At 41.4% G+C, this 13,970-nt stretch overlaps 1 protein-coding gene across 1 annotated transcript in view; it reads right to left on the bottom strand.

Moving 5' to 3' along the window:
• PRXL2A (peroxiredoxin like 2A) overlaps window positions 1-13,970 on the bottom strand; it is a 90,279-nt gene that overhangs the window by 23,672 nt on the left and 52,637 nt on the right. The window contains exons 3-4 of the mRNA XM_082268022.1: window positions 10,261-10,352; window positions 1,826-1,966 (exon numbers count right to left, since the gene is read on the bottom strand). Of these exons, the coding sequence (XP_082124148.1) occupies window positions 1,826-1,966; window positions 10,261-10,352 (233 nt within the window). The remainder of the gene's footprint in view (window positions 1-1,825; window positions 1,967-10,260; window positions 10,353-13,970) is intronic.

Raw genomic sequence — 13,970 nt, 5'->3', positions numbered from 1 at the left:
CATGCGAGCGTGAGCCGCTTGTCATGGCTCAGAAGAAATGGCACGGGCGGCCGTTCCTTCAGAGTGCATGCGCTGATGACGTCACCGGCTGCATGCAAATGTAAAGATTTCCTAAGTTTAGGAGATATTTACAGTACCTATAGGTAAGCCTTGTTATAGGCTTACCTATAGGTACAATCGCCACAGGATGGTATACAACCTCTTTAATCACTTACTGAATATGCAGCTTCTTTATCATTTAATCCTTGGTCGTGTTTCAATTTAAGCTGCTGCCATAACCACTGCCCCAGGTTTGTGGTTTTTGGATGGCTCTTTTTTCTTGCAGCATCCTATGGAGCTATGGGACTAGAGTTGTGTCTCCCTACATGGTGGGCAACAGTAGAAACACACAGCCCTTTAGCCTGGGATGGCAAGGCCCTTCTCTGTCCCCCAAGCAACAGACTGCACTGTCCACTGTTTACTCTTTTCTGTGAAGATCGTAAGTTCAGGAAAGCAGCACTGAGAGCCAGGAGCATAAAGTTGTAAACTGCAAGTACTGGAGTAAAACATTTTAACACATAGAGATGATTTACTAAAGGCAAATAGACTGCACTTTGCAAAGTGCAGTTGCACTCTGCAAAAGCCATTGCTCCAGAGCTTATTAAATGAGTGGAACCTCTGTTGACTACCTTCATCCAATCACGTGCAAGCAAAAACGATGCTCATTTTTATTTTCCTTGCACATTATATTTGTAAAGTGACGCTTTCCCTCATTTACTGAGCTCTGGAGCAACTGCACTTGCAGAGTGCAACTGTACTTTACAAAGTGCATAGTCTATTTGCCTTTAGTAAATCAACCCCACAGTTTACTGGGGAACCTGTGGTTACTTAAATGCTTAAACAGTGGCTGCATCCAGTCAGATTCAGTTACTGTTCGGACATTCAAACATCCACGCCAACAATTTTCCAGCTGTCTCCTTTGAATTTTCAATCAAGTTTTGTCAAGCCCGGGTGGTGCCAACAAGATCACCCACAGCTGGAATTGACTGAGTCAGCAGAAATCCAGCTAAGTATGGTAAGCTTTAGGCCTTGAGGCCTCATCATCACTATCAGAAAAGGTTACATCACAGGTCAGGGACACACCTTGCTGATCAGTACAAGGTAAAGTGAAGATAAAGGGACTATTATCATTGTCCATGGTTCCCAGTATAGATCCAGCAAAGTAATCTAGGACAGTTTTTCTCAACTCTGGTCCTCAGGGCACACTAACAGGCCAGGTTTGCAAGAAAACGGAAATGCATCACAGGTGATATAATTTGCTGCTCAGTGATTGCAGTATTCTAGTCTAAGGCCCCTTTCACACAGGCGGACCGTTCAGATCCGCCTGTCCGTTTTTTTGGCAGATCTGAATGGTCCCCCCATGCATCCCTATGGGGCATCGAATGTCAGCGGAGACATGTCCGGTGACATCCGACCCGATCCGTCAAATCTGGACGGATGGAATCCATTTTTTCCATCCATCCAGCGGATCGGATCGGATGGGATCGGATGAGAATGGACCGACGGTCCGTTCCCATCCGATTTCCCCCATAGAGATGTATGGGGAACTGAGAGCTGTGTCTCTGCACACAGTGCGGAGAACAGCTGTCATCATCCTGCTCAGCAGGGGATCGGCAGATCGATCCCCCGCTTAGATAAACGGAGTCTGTCAGACGGACAAGATGTGTGAAAGAGCCCTTAATCTCCCCAAGGTAATACTTAAAATCTGGCCTGTTAGTGTGCCCTGAGGTCTGGAGTTGAGAAACACTGATCTAGGATATTGAACAAAACTCTGCCATACATGTACCTTGTCATCAAGGAAAATCTCCCCTTTAAAGTAGGGCTGAAAATCTTCTACTTCGTTTCCAATCTTTTCCTTCACCACAGCATATAGCGGGATTTCAAGCTGGTCAAGCTCTGACTTAAGTGACGACAACCCTGCAGCCTCCTGTAATGACACAAAAGAATTTATTTTTAATAAAGGTACATGAACAAAACTTACTAAGGCATTATGATAATAAACTATAACGCTTTCCATCCTGCATGACAAATAATTACACATTCCTCAACTAAACTATGACATATTGGGGTTGATTTACTAAAGGCAAAAAGACTAAGCACTTTCGCAAGTGCAGTTTTTCCAGAGCTTACTAAATGAGGGAAAACTCTGCTGATGTCCATCATCCAATTATGTGCAAGCAAACATTCTGTTTTTTTTTTTTTATTTTTCTTTGCATGTAATTGGCTATTCTTTGTAAAATTACGTTTTTGGGGTTGATTTACTAAAGGCAAAGAAGACTGTGCACTTTTGTAAGTGCAATTGCTCCAGAGCTTAGTAAATGAGGGAAAGCTATGCTGATGTCCATCATCCAATCCAATCATGTGCAAGCAAACATTCTGTTTTTTTTTTTTTCTTTGCATGAAATTGTCTATTCTTTGTAAAATGAAGTTTTGAGGTTGATATACTAAAGGCAAAAAAAAAAAAAGACTGTGCACTTTTGTAAGTGCAGTTGCTCCAGAGCTTAGTAAATGAGAAAAAGCTCTGCTGATGTCCATCATCCAATCATGTGCAAACAAACATTCTGTTTTTCTTTACATGCAATTGGCTATTCTTTGTAAAGTGAAGCTTTGGGGTTGATTTACTAAAGGCAAATAGACTGTGCACTTTGCAAAGTGCAGTTTCTCCATGCAAGTGCAGTTGCTCCAGAATTTGGTAAAGGAGGTAAAGCTTCCAATTTGCAAAGAGTACCCAATCACATGTAAGAAAAAAAAAATGGCATTTTTGCTTGCACATGATTGGATGGCGGAAGTCAGAAGAGTTTCTGCTCATTTAATAAGCTCTGGAGCAAATGCTCTTGCAGAGTGTAATTGCACTTTACAAAGTGCACAGTCTATTTCTCTTTGGTAAATCAACCCCTTTATCTCATTTTATAAGCTCTGGAGCAATTGCACTTTCCACAGTGCAACTGTACTTGCAAAAGTGCACAGTTTATTTGTCTTTAGTAAATCAACTGCAGAACTTCATTTTACAAAGAATAGCCAATTACATGCAAAGAAAATTAAAAACACACAGAAGGTCGCAACCACCTTGTGCGATACCATAAGTAATTTTAATTTATTTACATAGACAAATGGATTCTCACATGCAAGTAAAAACATCAAGCAAAAAATACCTGCTCCAGCTGGAACATAATGCAGTATTGCATTGTGTTCCAGTTGGAGTGGATATGTGTTCCTTGATGTTTTCACTTGCATGCGATTATCCATTTGTTGATGTGAATAAATAAAGATTACTTATGGTATCGCACAAGGTGGTTGCACCCTCCTGTGTGTTTTTTTGCAGTTGGTTCTGAGGATTTCCCGGTCGGAGGAGGGCTCCGCCCCTTGATGGGCATTTTTGGAAAAAAGTGCATTGGAAGACCCTTCCCTGGGTTGAGCGCTACAATATTTTTTTGGACATTTTTTGTTTTTAGTAAATTAACCCCAAAATCTTTACATGTATAATCTATTACAAGAGACAGACTTTTTTCAAGTACATTAAAGCGGAGTTCCACCCAAAACTGGAACTTCCACTCATCTGCTTCCTCCCTGTTTTCCACTAATCTGCTTCCTCCCTGTTTTTGACAGGTACCCTTTCCCACTTCCGGAAGACAGTGCCACGGCGCTGTCCCATGGAAGTTGCGTCCCCCTCCTCCTTCCCCCGCCGCCAAGCCAATGAGAATGCGCACCGTGCCTCGCTCATGCGCAGTAGGGAACCGGCTGTGAAGCTGGAAGTCTTCATTGACAGTTTCTCTTAGGTCCCTTTCACACATATGGACCATTCATTTCATCAGTTCAGTCACGTCAAAATGGATGAAGTATTCATCAGTTTTTTGTCCGTTTTTCATCCGTTTTTTTTTTTTACATCTAGTACCAAAGCAAAAACGGGTAAAAAAAAGGACTGTTTGCCTGTTTACATCTGTTTTTTGTCCAGTCCGTTATTTTAATGGAAGAAAAATAGGGCTTTCATCCGTTCAAAAAAATAGATATTGAGGGAAGCGGATGAAAACAGATGTAAACAGATGATCATCCGTTGTCATCCATTTTTCCATAGGAATGCATTGATGTCCATTTTTTTCCAACGGATGGATGAAAAACGGATAAACGATCCATATGTGTGAAAGGGGCCTTAGGCCCCTTTCAGATCCGCCTGTCCGTTTTAAAGGCGGGGCTGAACGCATGCATCTCTATGGGGCATTGGATGTCAGTGGAGACATGTCTGCTGACATCCGATCCATCAAATCTGGAAGGATGGAAACCCTATTTTCTATCCGTCCAGCGGGATCGGATCGGATAAGAATGGACAGACGGCCCATTCCCATCGGATTCCCCCCATAGAGGACAGCGGGGACCCGACAGCTCTTTCTCCGCACACAACACGCAGACAGAGCAGCCATCCGCATGCTCAGTGGGGGATCAGCGGATCGATCCCCCGCTGAGAAAAACTGAGTCCACCGACGGACTCCCCTGTGTGAAAGGGGCCTTAGGGTGAATGGCGGCGGCAGCCAATCCAAAAATCAGCTGGGGTGCTGACATCGCGGCTCCCTGGACAGGAAAGAGTCTATATATTAAAAGTCAGCAGCTACAGTATTTGTAGCTGCTGACTTTTCATATTTTGTTTCCACAGCTGGAACACCGCTTTATGTTTTACTGAATTACTATTTTGTGTCACTTACTATACATAAACGATGTTTAATATTTTTTTGCTTTGAATGCTTTTTATTGCTTATTTGTTTAAATACACCTACAAAGCCTACAAAACAAGACTCCTTGGTTTCAGCTACCCTCACAGAATTATATCTGAGAAGTTCACCCCAGGTTACTAAGTTAAGAATTTATTACTGGATTATTTAGCAAGTTCCCTCTGAACAAGCAGATTTCTGACATGCTTTTTACTGACATGCCTTTTTGTTGTCATAATCTCGGGTCTTTAGAGTAATAATAGAGAAACGCCGGTAATGTCTTGCACAGTTCTTAAAATAAATCTGTTGCAGAATGTCATTTTTTTGGTATGTAAGCTATAAATGGAACTCATAGTACCTGTTCTTGATGTCACTCAAGGAAATCAACTGCTAGTAGGATAACCCAAACAAATTGCTATGGTATGAATTGTTAGGTTCAGCAGAGTTTGAGCCATTTTTATCTGGATGTACATTTTTTTTTGAAGCTGCGTGGAAAATATTTTTCATGTTACGACCCACTTTGGGCATCATTTGAAGCCCTTTGGGGTACAAATGACATGAGCAAATTCATGATCAGTAGGTAAAAAAAGCAAGACTTAAAGCGTAACTCCACTTTTGTTGAGAAAAAAAACATTCTCCTCTGGGTCATCTCTGTACATTGCAAGGATTTTAACAAACTTTGTTGCAGATTCCTACCTTTTGTGATTCTAAATAAATCACTGTTTGTTCTTCTGTGCTGAGTGGGTCAAATGGGAGGGGTTTCATAACTATCAGACCACGCCCCCTGATGACGTCAGTGTCTGACGAAACCAGTAGGGGACCGGCATCGTTTGCACCGCATACATCTCCCCAGCGTCTTCCCATACAGGATTGATGCTGCTGGCTGCTGTTTTCCACACTACTTGCCTGAATGCACCCCTGGAGGACCCTGTTTTATTGACGCCTTTTATAGCTTTGGCAAAATGTGAGTGTTGAATTTGTTTTTTTAAGCCATTAAAGTTACATGTTCAAACTTACTGCACTGAGGACTTTTTTCCTTTTTGCAATCCATGGTATTTTTTGAGCTGTCACTATTATCTATGAGAGTCTGTTCTCCTTGAGTGTATTGAGGTCTGATCAGCAAGAGGTATCATCCATCTGTCCACCTATTTGCAGCCGTGAAGATTGCCATTTGAAGCGTATGTGGATCCCTGTAATGGGGATCAACTGCCTCTGGTAAGAAGCCACACTCACTGGTGTCTGGTGGAGGTTTCATCATCACTTCAGTATTTGGTGTATGGGACTGTCTTGGAGGTCCCTTTGTTTTTGGACTTTTTAGGTTTTCACACATGATGCCATAGTTTGCATGGAATTGTATTCATTCATTGGTTTAGCCTTTGTCTATTTATCGTATTAAGCGCTGCATACCTTGTTTTTTATCTATCAGCTGTGGCATCTGCAGGGCTCTAATGAGGAAAGCTACAGAGCCTGCATCCCTTTAGACGTGTTCTTATTGGGAGTAGCTCACCAAAAATGACATTTGTGTTGCAGGGGATGCCAGAAATCTGACTTGTATCTTAAGCAGACTTCTGGCAAAATTGGTGAGCCAATCACACACACAGGAAATGATGTTTCTGGGGTGTGGTCAGTATACATTCTGTGTACAGAACAGCTCCAGGTAGCCATATTGCATTGCAATTTCAGAAAATGTTTAAAAATTAACAAAAAAACAGCTGCAGATTGAAAAGGAAAGGTAAACAGCTGCAGATTGAAAAGGAAAGGTAATTTTTAATAACATTAAATTACAATATGACTGGTACCGCAATTGTATACGCTATATTGTTTTTTCTTTATTTGCCGATTTCTTTCCCCGTGAAAGTGGAGGGGCCGTTCACACCAGCAGCTGCATTAGAGCGTGGCATGCGGTCTAAAAAGTGTTAGAGATGGGCTTTATTTTTGTCCCCTACTTATCATGGAACTAAATCTAACTTTCAGAAAACTGTGAGCAGGCAGTTTTTGTTGCAGAAGAGACATTCTACCAAATGTACACTGAGCTGCACACACGCAGATGGAGCCACTGACTCCTGTGCACATGCGCAGGATGACGTCCTCTCTTGCCGGCCAATCACAAGGCCAGAAACCTAGCTGGCACCCGGTGAGAACATGCCAGTGGCTGGTCAGGGATGTAACCGCTGCACCGCTGGAGAGCAGAGGTGAGTATACTGGGGAGTCTAGTTCCACTTTAAAGTCCACTTCAGGGTCTCAAATAACCTGTGTCCTTCAAATAGCGTTATTGTCAATTTTCCCGGATTTTATGAAAGAATCTAAGAAACATTTTTTTCTGATGGCTGCCAATGCGATTATACCAACACATTGGAGGTCTCCTATCCCTCCTAGCTTGAGGGAGTGGGTGGATGAAATGCAATATCTGGAAAAAATGGAGGAATTATCAGCTACCCTAAATAAGTATCCCAAATTTCTGGAAGTGTGGCCCCTGTGGAGATCTTTCTGTACATCTTATAAATTTAGGGAGTTGTTAAAATTATAAGCTTTGCATAGGAAAAAAAGTGTTGTACTAGCAGATATTGGGGGGTGGGGGATCATCTCTCTTAGTGCAGAGGAAATTTTTCTTTTTTCCCTTTCGTCTTTTTTTTGTGGAAGTGAATGTTGGAGGATATTCCCCATAAGAAAAGACAAAACGGATAATAGAGGGCATAAGTGGATAACCTAAGTTTGGCGGCTGTAATAATTGTATGTAATATAGCAGCTTATACTGTGTGATGTGAGGCCAAAGAAACCTTGTGAATGATTGTGAAAATTGTTTTTATTTGGGGAGAAAAACAAAAAAACAAAATAACATTTCTAACATTAAAAAAATAAAGTCAAATTTAACCACTTCAATACAGGGCACTTTAACCCCCTTCCTGCCCAGGCCAATTTTCCCCTTTTAGCGCTGTTGCATTTTGAATGACAATTGCGCGGTCATGCAACACTGTACCCTAAACCAAATTTATGTCATTTCCCCCCCCCCCCAACAAATAGAGCTTTCTTTTGGTGGTATTTGATCACCGCAAGGTTTTTTCTTTTTTGCTAAACAAATTAAAAAAAGACCGAAACGTTTTTTTGTTTATGTTATACAATTTTGTAAATAAATAAGTTTTTTCCTGCACTGATGAGATTGCACTGACAGGCACTGATGAGGAGGCACTGATGGGGTGGCACTGATAGGTAGCACTGATATGCAGCATTGGTGGGCACTGATAAGCGGCACTGGGGTCATGGGTGGACATCCCTGGTGGTTCTAGTGGCAGCCCCCCGAGGGTCTGCACTGGTATTCAATTATCTGATTACCAGTGCCGACCCCCCCCAAGTCAGGGGAGCCGCCGATCGGCACTCCTTTACTCGTGCCTGTCAGGCACATACTGAGGAAAGCCGATCAACGGCTCTTCCTGTTTACTATATGACGTCAGTAGGCTCTTTACCGAGATCGGAGATGCAGGGAGTCAGACTGACACCTCGCATCACTGATCGCCGCTCTGCGCGCCCCCCGGGGGCGCGCAGAGCGTATTATCCTGCCGCCGTCATATGACGTACGGTCAAGATAATACAACCACATTCCCGGCGTCATTCTGCTATAGGGCGGGCGGGATGTGGTTAAACTAAATGTCCAGCAATGATTATCCCATCAGTGTGACAATGCTGCTATGCGATTTTAGTGCAGTCCAAGTTAGAGTGGGGGTTTTCAGAGGGCATTTTACAGGTGGCGAGGAGGCTTTAATCCTTTAAAATACTGATCCACACCGCCGCAACTGTGTGCATTGTGTAATATTGCACAATAGTGCATAACTTTTATGGTTTTTGATACCTGTATTACATATTTACCTAGGACTCTCAGTTAACCACTTGCGGACCGCCAGCAGTACATATACTGCGGCAGGTCGGCTCTGTCCCGTGAAACAACGTAACTGTACGTCGTTTGGCGGGATAGCTAGTGGGGGCGCGCACATGCCAATTGGCTACAGGGGGAGCCAATCAGCGGGTCTGACAGCCGTGATTTCCGCCAGGCACCTGCAATCGCTCCACGTGGAGACTGAACGGCGGTCTGCTGTTGTAAACACGGCAGACCGCTGTTCTGCCAGTTATGAACACAGGGATCCTTTGTTCCTCTTATTTAGGAACACATGTCTCTGTGTTCATGCAGCAAGCCCCCCCCCCCCACAGTTAGAAAGCACACCCCCTAGGAAACATTTAACCCTTTGATCACCCATGGTGTTAACCCCTTCCCTGCCAGTGTCATTAATACAGTAACAGTGCATATTTTTAGCACAGATTACTGTAGTAATGTCACTGGTCCCCCAAAAATGTCAGTTAGGTGTCTGATCTGTCCTCCACAACGTTGCAGTCCCACTAAAAATCGCTGATCACCGCCATTACTAGTAAAAAAAAATAAAAATAAATAAAAATTACATAAATCTTTCCCCTAGTTTGTAGACGCAATAACTTTTGTGAAAACCAATCAATGTATGCTTATTGGAATTTTTTTTTACCAAAAATATGTAACAGAATACATATTGGCCTAAAATGATTTTATATTGGGAATGCTAAATAGCTGAATGCGTAAAAATATTGTTTTTTTTTTTCAGAATTGTCGCTATTTTTTTGTTTATAGCGCAAAAAATAAAATAATAAAAACCGCAAAGGTGATCAAATACCACCAAAAGAAAGCTCTATATGTGGGGGAAAAAAAAGGACATCAATTTTATTTGGGTACAGTGTCGCACGACCGCGCAATTGTCAGTTAAAGTAACGCAGTGCCATATCGAAAAAATGGCATCATTAAGGGGGAAAACCTTCTGGTCCAGAAGTGGTTAAGCTTACAGAAGTCATGAATTTGACTACAGTAAATAATGAAGTTCCTCTATTGCTGTTAAGGAGAAACCAAGCTTTGCTTGTGAAGGGCTCACTTCTGTGCTCCTCTCCCCTTCTCCGTGTATGTATGTGCTCTCCTTGTTATCACTCCTCTGGAGCATGCGACTCTCATCACTTCTCACCAAGGAGTGCTGGGTGCCTGAACAGCCCTGTCACATGCCAGTGGGGATGCAATTCTTTTACGTGTGTAAGCTCTAGCCAGAGCGATTTGACGCTTACATGGGTTTTTTTTTTTTTTTGCTTTGCAAGTGAATAGAGCAATGGGGGGCAATATAAGCCGGGCAAAGGGCTGGCTTATAATGAACACAGGTAAGGCCCCTTTCACACTTGTGCGACTTTTCATGCGATTTGGGACTGCAACATTGCATGGCAAGTCGTTCTTCATTATTTCCAATGAGTACCATTCATATCTGTGCGACTTGAAGTCGCACTAACTTCAAAGTAGTCCCTGCGCTACTTTGGCATGATTTTGATGCGTTTTGAGGTCCAAAGACATTCAAGCTCAGTCAAACTCGCATCAAAATTGCGGTAAAATTGTGCGACTTTGAAGTGTGAAAGGGGCCCTAGTAATGAAAACAAAAGTACGATACGTAACTTGTTACTAGTCATTTACCTCTCTGCACAAAAAACATCCAGGTCTTCGTACAGCCATTATCACGGCTCCATTCCTCTCCCACAATTCTTTAGCTTTGAAAGTCCTTGATTCTGCAGAGGAATGGGCAAGTTTAGGTTCCATTGTCTATCATTTATAAAGCGTATCTATAGACAAAATATAAAATCATATATTCATATCATCCTACTCCTAATATTCTGACTGATCTTGAAGGTTTTAAACTTACTTTGTGAATATCCCACGGTGGATTTGATTTAAATCATGAATTAACTCACTAGTAAAAAGGTTTTATTGAAATCAACAAGATTTAAATTATAATTTTTAAAGAGCAACTGTCATCTCTGTCCCGCAGCAGCTCCTCCTCTGAGCCACTGTTCACTCACTGATAGTCCCATTCACTTTAATGGGATGGCTGGTGATGCGGCAGTGACACAACAAGGTGAGGGACATGGCGGCAGCAGGTGAGTGGATGCCCGCTAACAGGCGCTGCCATGATAGATCTGAAATGACAGGTCCTCTTTAAATATAAGGACTCATTCTTGATGGTAGTTAGTGTAAAATTGTGTGAAGGCATCAATGCAGTGCATGGTATCTGAGCATGCAGAGCTTGGATTCATTGAATGAGTTTACCAAAAATGTAAACATTGCAGAATATACAGCCTCACGCTACATAACTAAGCTCCATTTCATGCTGAATAAACTAAATTAATAATGTATCTTAAATGGAAAACTATCTTTAGATAGATTTTAACTCCAAAAGCATTTTATTAAAATAGGTTGAATAAAAAAAAAAAAAAAAAAAATCAGATTTAAATAAAAAGAATTATAAAAAAAAAAAAAAAAAAATCATTGATTTTTATTTACCCTGGAAGATCCCCACACATATACTTTCTTGAATTCTGCGACACATATTCACTATGCCCTGTGAGTAGGCACTGCTGTGTCAAACATTTCACAAAGTCCTTCCGTGTAGAACTATGAGTAAGGCCTTGATAGGCTGAAATGCGTTAGTGTTGGCTCTGTTTGGAACAAACTACTCCTTGGAAGAAATAAAGAGAACATTTTATTTGTCTTCACCTGGTTGCCTCCTCTATCCACATGGAAGGACTCTTGTTTTGCAGGGTCAGGCAAAGTGAGTAGAAACAGAGAGTCCTTGCCGACCCTGATTGCATGCACATGCATGGTAGACAAGAGTGCCTGCGATTAAAGCGGAGTTCCGGCCTCAAATACCTTTTTTAACTAAAAATACCCCTATAATACTAATCCATCGCCCTTTACAGAACCGCTATTCTCATACTTACAAGGTGTACAGTATTGGATTTTAGTCAAATCTTACTTTTAAAAAAGCTGTCTGAGTGCGGCCATCTTAGACGTGGGCATCTGAAGCCGCAGTGTAATCTGCTGTGTCCTTCTTCCTGATTCCAGGGAGTGTTCTGGGAGTTCTTCCTGATTCCAGCCTCCTGGGAGTGATGACAAACAGCTCCCAGGATGCAATGCAAAGGTGGAAGTGATGTCGGTGGCCGTGGCCACAGAGGTGGGAGAAGGAAGAAGTACAATCAAAAATGCCCTGAAAATAAGGTAAGGGACCCCCGAAAAAAATTGAAAATGCTCAATTGTTGATCAGCATAGCGAGCACTGCAGGAAATACTAAAGTTGAAAAATAGGCCGGAACTCCACTTTAAACATTCTAACCTCAGTGCCACCCCCACCATGCCTCTGACCAATATGTGTCATGCAGAGACACAACAGGATTTTATAGAGTGTTATAGATCCTCTTTCTCAATTCCCCAGCCTATATACTATCAGCATCTAAGTTACAGAGCAAATCATTTTACTACTAGTTATAGGAACATTTAGAGTTCTTATGAAGTGCAACTGTGATCTTGGATATTATAACCATCTAACTGCATATTATAATGTGGTGCACCTATTCACACTTTTTATTTATTAAACTCATTGCATTAGTAATCATATAGTTTTGAATTATGACAATTTTATATCCTGAGTTCTGCTAATCATTTTATTTATCCATACATTTTATCAACTATTATTTATATTTATCCATACATTTTATCAACTTCTATTTATAGCATAAACTGTATTTATTTATACTCTATTAATATTTTTTTGTATTTTTATTATATTCTAATTTTTATTATCTCATATTTTGCTATTCCTTTTGATCGTATAAAATGTATTACATATACTATAATGTATATACACATCATGACTTTTTTGTATATAACATTGCATTTAAAGTGTTACTAAACCCACAACTGTAAAATCAGTGTATATATGCAGTAAAGCATCCTTGTTATACTCACTGTGGAACCTAAGGGGTTAATCCTCTGCATTGTAAAAAATGGCTGTTTGATCCTGTCTTCCTTGACCCCCCCCCCCCTTCTTCCACAGTCCCCAATCTATCTGCTTCTAGAATAGAGCCTTGAGGGCAAGCTGCACGTGCTCAGTTTGGTGTGTATTGCTAGAGAGTTTTTTTTCCTTGGCAGAGTGCATGTGATCAGCACAGGGCCAATCAGCACTGTTCAGACAGAAAGTCAAGGGTCCTGCAGCCTCATAAGACAGACAGTCAGAGTAGAATGAAAACTCCTCCTACAAGCTTTAACCAGACACTGATAGAAGTCGCAAGATTGCTCTAACTGCTGATGAGAAAAGGTATTTAGAAGTTTATATTTACTAAAAATAATTGCATCTCCATGTTCTGTGTACTGTGGGAGACCAGATATAGTGAATGCAGGCTCCTGGGTTTAGTAACACTTTAACCGGTTGCCGACCGCCGCAAGTACATATACTGCGGCGGTCAGCCCCGGCCAGGCAAAGTGACGTATGGGTACGTCACTAGCCTGTAAGCCAATAGGGGGCGAGCGCGTGCCCCCGGAGGCGCGCTCCCGCCGCGGCTCATTCACGGACACCTCCGTGCGTGTAACCGGCGGACCCGATGTCCGCCAGTCACTTGCGATCTTCCGCTGTGAAGGGAGAAAGGCAGGCCTGTCATTCTTTTCTGTGTAACAGCACAGATCATAAGGCATATCATATAGCACTGATTACTGTAGTAATGTCACTGGTAACCCCAAAAGTGTCAAAAATGTCAGTCAAGGGTCTGATCTGTCCGCCGTAATGTCGCAGTCCCGCAAAAAAAAAAAAAAAAAAAAAAAAAAAAAAAAAAAAAAAAAAAAAAAAAATCGCAGATTGCCGCCATTACTCGTTAAAAAAAAACAACAAAAATGACAAAAATTTTTCCCTTAGTTAGTAAAAGCAATAACTTTTGCGCAAACTAATCAAAATACGCTTATTGTGATTTTTTTTACCAAACTTATGTAGCAGAAAACAAATTGGCCAAAAATGTTCAAAAATTTTGATTTTTAAATTTTTTTGGGGGAATTTCATATAAAAAAATGTGAAAAATATTGTTATTTTTGCAAAATTGTCGCTCTTTTTTTGTTTATAGCACATGATAAAAAAAAAAAAAAAAAAAAAAAAAAAAAAAAAAAAAAAAAAAAAAAAATCGCACAGGTGATCAAATACCACCAAAAGAAAGCTCTGTTTGTGGGAAAAAAAAGGACGTCAAATTCGTTTAGGTACAGCGTCGCACGACCGCGCAATTGTCCATTAAAGTCACGCAGTGCCGAATCGCAAAATAGGGTCCGGTCAGGAAGGGGGTAAAATCTTCCGGGGCTTAAGTGGTTAAGTTA

Source organism: Pelophylax lessonae (genome assembly GCF_965119305.1).
Source record: "Pelophylax lessonae genome assembly, chromosome: 9".
Lineage (NCBI taxonomy): Eukaryota > Metazoa > Chordata > Amphibia > Anura > Ranidae > Pelophylax > Pelophylax lessonae.
Note: the sequence above shows the minus strand (reverse complement) of the source record. Positions and strands in the feature narration are given on the sequence as shown.